The sequence below is a fragment of the Lygodium microphyllum genome, chromosome 1 (assembly GCF_053477565.2).
Source record: "Lygodium microphyllum isolate KBCC chromosome 1, Lygodium_microphyllum_v1.1.10, whole genome shotgun sequence".
In the NCBI taxonomy this organism is placed as follows: Eukaryota; Viridiplantae; Streptophyta; class Polypodiopsida; order Schizaeales; family Lygodiaceae; genus Lygodium; species Lygodium microphyllum.
The window spans coordinates 61,554,373-61,560,473 of NC_141135.1; the positions used below are offsets into that span (position 1 = coordinate 61,554,373).

The following is a 6,101-nucleotide window of genomic DNA, read 5'->3' on the forward strand; positions in this document are numbered from 1 at the left end:
CAATCTCGTAACTACTGAAAAGATCACGTACATCATGCCTTGCTTATCTACCCCCTCCCCCCCCTATTTATTTGACTTCTATACCTCACTCTTAACTTTGGTCCTTATTTCCATGACTTCGTCTTCAATCTTCCTATTAAATGTAGCCAAATCCATCTCTAACTACTCTAGCTTGCCAAGCATGTGTCCACTTTAACAGTACCTTCCAAGTTGCAAACTCGTTGACATAGGTATTCCTCCCATAAGCTTAGCTCTGAAGTTGACTTCGCAATGCTGCCAACAACATTGAGAAAGTCCTTAAGTACATCTCACTACAGGGTGAAAAACTCAAGTCTGGCTCTTCCTTGGATGCTGCCCTTTCACCAGACTGAAAAAACTTGAAGCAGGGTGTGCATATGAACAGATTGTAATCTCAGGGATAGAAAGATTATGGAGAGAGAGAGAGAGAGAGAGAGAGAGAGAGAGAGAGAGAGAATTGAGGCAGACTCTGCACTGCTGTACTTTTCATAAGAGGAGAAAGTAAATTAAGATGAAGGAAAGAGTTGCTTACAGACTATGTAGAGCTGCAGACTGAATCACAGTACCAACGTGATGACTGTTTGAGACAAGTGGACTGTGGACTCTAACTGATAACACAAGGAAGAGAGAAGCTGAACTGGGGGCGGCGGGGGCTGGTAAACTGTTGCTGAGATTGTACCATGAACTGTGCTGACTGTGCTACAGCTGGCTTCAAACTTTAGGGTTTCTATTTTCTTTTGTTTCAGGTGGGGGGAGGGAAAGAGAAAGCCTCCTGAACTTCTTCAAAAAACTGTGAGACTTAGCTACCCGACGAATGATTTACAGCAGAACGTCCTTCGGTACCATGTCCTAATATTGCCAGTCTACAATGAGCTGGTCTCATACTGCATTGACAGAAATGCATATACTCGAAGCAACATTCGAATAATTCCATCAAACCTGAACTTAATAAAGAGTATTCTACTTAGCCACATAAGTCAGTACCAAATTGCTCCAAGCCAGAACTAGCTTTTTTCAGTCCCTTAAAATGCTTTTGAAGGCCCAAAGAAAGCCTCCAGCTAGATTGTGGAGTATTTGAGGATCCAAAATCCTCTGCAATTTACACAGTTTAGTTGAAAAGAATCGTCAACATTAGTAAGTCTATGGAGATGAGAAAGTATTCAAGGTTCATTTAGGGTACATTTACATTCATCAATTTTGAAGCATACTTCTGCATAAAACTTCGCCAAAGCATCTGCTGTGTCAGGCCATGGCAGTGTTCCTCAAAATTTTTCATCATAGACCACAAAACAATGCAACAGAACAGTCATCGACTTGCACAACTCATGACATATGGCTCAGTAAGAGCAGCTAACACCTCTTATGGCTAATACACTATGAAAGCCGAATTTTGTAATTCAAACCATAAAAGCCTACACTACTGCACAAAAAACAACTCATCAAAACAGCCACACAATGAGTGCTACAATGAAGTTGATTTTGAGAAAGCCAAACGAATAGTAGAGCCTTGAAAGAGGCTTGCATGCTTGCACACAAGTGCCTCTGTTGCTTGCTCTTCATTCTCAAAGTGGACCAGAGCTTGTTTTCTCCCATTGGCCTCAAACACTTTAGCTTCCAAGATGTTCCCATGAGGAGCTAGATGAGCGGTAATCTTTGCTTCAGTAACATCAGCTGGAAGACTGGATATGTGTATCATCTTTGTTGGAGTGGAGCAGTAGCGATAATTTTTAGCAATGTTCCGGTTGAACCGGTTCAAGTTAGAAGTGGAATAATCATGTGTGTCAGCTGATGGGTTGATTTGTGCATGCTTTGAATAATTTACCTCCAGTCTCTTTCCAAATAACATTGCACCCTGAGACAAGTAATCACACACCTGAATCGTACTACAATCTACACAGCTACAAAAGGATCAGTTGTTAAAGCACTCACCTTCAGGTAAGTTACCGCAAGTTCAGCCTGTAATCCATCGCCCATCTGAACAAGAGCATGATCAGGTTTGTTGTGCAAAAACTTCACACGGATAATGTTGCCATAGTTAGAAAAAAGGTTGAACAGCTTGTCTGCATCCATTTGCTGCAGAATCACAGTAAGCAACAGTTACAACTTAACACTGGCAACAGTATCCAATACCACAATAAGGAAAAGGATTTCATAATCACACCTCAGAATTCAAATTTGTGACAAGAAGTGTTGTCTTTTCATTAGTGCCAGTAATGCCAGGAGGGAGAGATCCCCCAAATGCAGCTGCGACAGCAGGTCCACCCATAGGCATCTAAAAAGCACCAAATGGACTTAAAATTGAGATGTAAGTAACAACGAAACAAGCATAAGCAATCAAACAAGAATACAATAGCAAGCATCAGCGCATTCAGAAACTTTATCCAGTTTCGAAACATAGAGAAATAGTTTCAACGAGGGAAACCAACCTGCTGATACGCAACTGAAGGCATTCCAACCAGCAAAAATAACAAAGTCAGTAGACAAGCTGAACAAGAGAATTCAACCTTAAAGTAACTAATCCTCAATACTTTGTATACCTGATCTAGAGCCTCCTGACTGAATTCCATAAATATTGCCTGTATCTCCAAATAGTGACTGATGCACGGTTTTAAACTGATTCAGTATTCTCGTGAAGGGAGGAAAAAAAACTCCAAAGAGTTGACACATGAACTGTATATATAAGATCATGAAAAGCAAAGTACTTGCATAAAAAAGCACCACCTACCATCATATTTGTTTGGGCTCCAGAAAGGCTATTTTGATCAGGCGGCAATGTTGGGTTTGTGTAGTCTCTGTCAAGTTTAGGGTAAGTTACTAAGTTCAGATAAGCAAGAAAGTGTACTTTAAACAGAAAACAAGCTTTCAAGCATTGCATACCTGGTGCGTTCATTGTTGAAATTGACTTGCAACTCCGACAAGCTGCATCAAAAGTTCCCTCAGTGAAGAGCAAACATCACCATAGATATCATTGATGAAAAGAAATTGCGTCAGAGGTGCCCTAATCAATCTTACTTTGAAAACTGAACATCCAGAGTACAACAACCATCATATATATTCCGGCCCTGCAATGCAATCAAAGGTTAAGGTTCAATGGCCATGGGGAACATGAATGAATATGAGAGAGAGACAGAGACAGAGACAAAGACAGAGAGGGCATGCAAGAATTATATTAACAAGTCACACCTGTAAGGTGCTTCTTGCTTGGACAGCACTGTGCTGGGAAGAGAACTGTAGCAGAGCTTGAAGACCTGCAATATACATGTCTGAATTAATGTTCACATAAAGCAACAGTGGTTTTCATGCCAGTAAAAGGGGTACTCTCTGAAAGTCACAAACACCTTAGCTGCCTTACAAATTAAGAGGAGCAAGAGAAATAGAATGTCAAAAGACATGAGCTAATGGTGTGTAGCAGAGAAATATCCTACAGGAAAAGCAGACAAGTGTCACATCCTCGTACACCGACGCTACAAACCAAACATCTACAGAGAGAAGAAAGATTTAAGAGGAGCTAACCAGCAGACTTCTGAAAGGTGACGATCTTCTCGACAAATCCGTAAGGGGAAAACACTTGATGCAGCACATCCACTGTAATAGGATACAGCGGATTGTGGATGGTAATAAGAAGGATTCGATTGGGTTGTGAATCCTGAGGGCGCACATGCATGTACAACAGAGCATGGTCGAAAGAAGTAGAGGAGAGAAGTAAGAGAAAGAAGGAAAGAAGTAGAAGCTTAAGAGAGAGAGGTCGTGACTTGGAGAACGAAGAAAACCTGGTCAGGTTGCTTCCGAATCTGCCCCGACTGCTCAGATGTGGTGAGCTCCTGATGGGATGAAAACTGAATGTAGACATTCCTCCCCCTGAAAATGACACAAGTCGGAGGAGTGGAATACTTCAGAGAGGCTAGGTAAAATAAGCCAGACAAACAGTTACAACAAGTCTGTAGCAAAGACAAAACCTTATAGTCGGCTGCACGTTGGTGTAGTAGTGCATAAGACTCATAGCTGAGGCCAAATCTTGCATTTGTAATAGGGCCTTCAACAAATATGAGAACAATTTAAATATACCCCAGGTCATAAACTTACAACCATCCCAACCCCTAAGCAATTCATTGAACAGTCTCAAATGAATAATTATTTGGCAATGTAAAAACATTCTCATTCCTACACTGTTGCTCTTGCAAACAATTACCATGCAGAACTTTTCCATCCTAGCTAGCAAATAGGCAGTGTAGAAAATCCTATAGTCCATTGACTGGGGCTAATGGCAAGAGACTGGATGCTTATTGCTTGGAAGTTGAATTGCAAAATAATGATATCTAAGTAAATTGCCTAATAATCAGGTGATGCCAATTGAACTTTGTAAATTCAACACTTCTGACTTTTCATACCAATCCAAAAAGAATCTGTGGTGACAACCTTGTTTTCACAATAGCTTTTCCTATCACATGAAAAAATATTTTGTACTCTGAATCTGATTCAATGTGCAGGACTTAAGAATGACGATATCTTTGTATAGATACTGGCATTTGTAGCTATTGTGGGAATATGTCCATGTCAAAGTTGTTAGTTTTCACTAACCTGGTTCTTTGCCCGGAGCATGACCAGCTTGGAGATCTTTCCGAACGGCCGTACAAATTGAGAAAGATCATCCTAGCGTTCAGACACAGAGATGCTTAGTACAAGTTTGAAAAAAGAGCTGATAAGGGACTGGACTGATAATTCTAGTATGTCGCTAGCAGTATAGGATGGGTGAGCAATTCTCATGAACTACCAACCCAAATACCGTATAGACTTGTATAAATACAGGTTATTTACAGAATCAGTAAAAAATTCTCATGAACTACAAACACAAATACCATATAGACGGTAGAAAATACAGGTTATTTGCACCCGAGTGAAAATAGCACAAATGAATATGACAGCAAATAAGTTCAATCTGTCACCTGGCTGGTATCTGTTCCGAATGAGAATGACACAGATAAATATGACAGCAAATAAATATGCCTAGTATCTGGTATCTGTTCCGAATGAGTATGACACAGATAAATATGACAGCAAATAAGCTCAATCTAGCCATCTGGTTTGTCCGAAAGCTTACCTTCCAAAACCTACATACATTACAGCACCAAATACTCACTCTGTTATTGGCCCTAGCTACTATCTGAGGTCGTACAAAATGCGACGCGAGATTCGTTCTACTGACATACACTCGTAGATTCATTGCAGAAGCATGTACTAGCAGAATATAATCTGACACCCGACGGAATTGGGCGCATATAGACAAAGAAACAAAAGGCAATTCTATTTGAAACTGAGCAAGAATAAGATCGATGATGGTACCTCAGTGATGTCCTGGCTAACATTGCGAAGATGGATGACCTTCGAAGCATCCGCCATGTTGTCCATGAGGGTTCGCCTGCTGTTCGCAATTTGTTACGATCGAAATTGAGAATGAAAGGGAAAAATCAAAAAGAGAAAGAACAGGATTTAGGGTAATACAAGTACCTTCTCTAAGAAACACGCACAGAGAGACACAGAGAGAGAGAGAGAGAGAGGCCAGAGGGTTGAAGAGCTTGCACTTTACTCAGTTATCTCCCCCCCCTAAGGATGTGTTTCCATGGACGCTGGGTCCTCCTCACTCTTTGTCTGCAACCTTCCCTTCACTCGCTTCTTTAGGAGACGCCTAATTCCGCCGCCTCCCCAGCCCCAAATTACTTGTTACCCTTAAGATACCCCCAAATGAGAGGGCTTCTACCCAATAGCCCTAGATCACAAAAACAAGGGACAACCGATCCCTTTTCTTATATGTGTTGGTACCTACCTTTGCAACCTTCCTTTCCTCCGGGAACGACATAACTCCAAACACCTTTGAGAGACCTACCTCTGTTCAACCTCATCATTGATGGTAGACATGGGCGGCTTGTAAGTTATTAGGCATTCTGCTCAGTAAAAGCAGTAGTGGTTACTACCACATGTTGCCACCATCAACTTAGCTAAGTGGGAAGGATGTGATGGGAGTACCGAAGAGGCGTCAAAGAGGAGAGAAGGATGGAATGGAGGTCTACTATGGGAGGACATGACAG

At 41.3% G+C, this 6,101-nt stretch overlaps 1 protein-coding gene across 3 annotated transcripts; it reads right to left on the minus strand.

Annotated features, from left to right (window-relative positions):
- Window positions 1-1,125: 1,125 nt before the first annotated feature.
- On the minus strand, window positions 1,126-5,736 carry PTB3 (polypyrimidine tract-binding protein 3). Of its 3 annotated transcripts, none has more exons than XM_087677406.1 (15): window positions 5,524-5,736; window positions 5,359-5,434; window positions 4,597-4,668; window positions 3,975-4,051; window positions 3,789-3,876; window positions 3,532-3,664; window positions 3,202-3,266; window positions 3,031-3,080; window positions 2,896-2,937; window positions 2,744-2,810; window positions 2,556-2,613; window positions 2,445-2,458; window positions 2,180-2,290; window positions 1,948-2,091; window positions 1,126-1,870 (listed from the first exon to the last, which is right to left on the minus strand). In XM_087677406.1, the coding sequence occupies exons 2-15, from the start codon at window positions 5,422-5,424 to the stop codon at window positions 1,481-1,483; spliced, it is 1,377 nt and encodes a 458-aa protein (XP_087533532.1). In that variant the 5' UTR covers window positions 5,425-5,434; window positions 5,524-5,736; the 3' UTR covers window positions 1,126-1,480. The 3 variants fall into 3 exon arrangements, with proteins under 3 accessions (XP_087533532.1, XP_087533540.1, XP_087533550.1); XM_087677414.1 differs by having other exon boundaries at window positions 5,359-5,437; XM_087677424.1 differs by having other exon boundaries at window positions 5,603-5,690.
- Window positions 5,737-6,101: the final 365 nt, after the last annotated feature.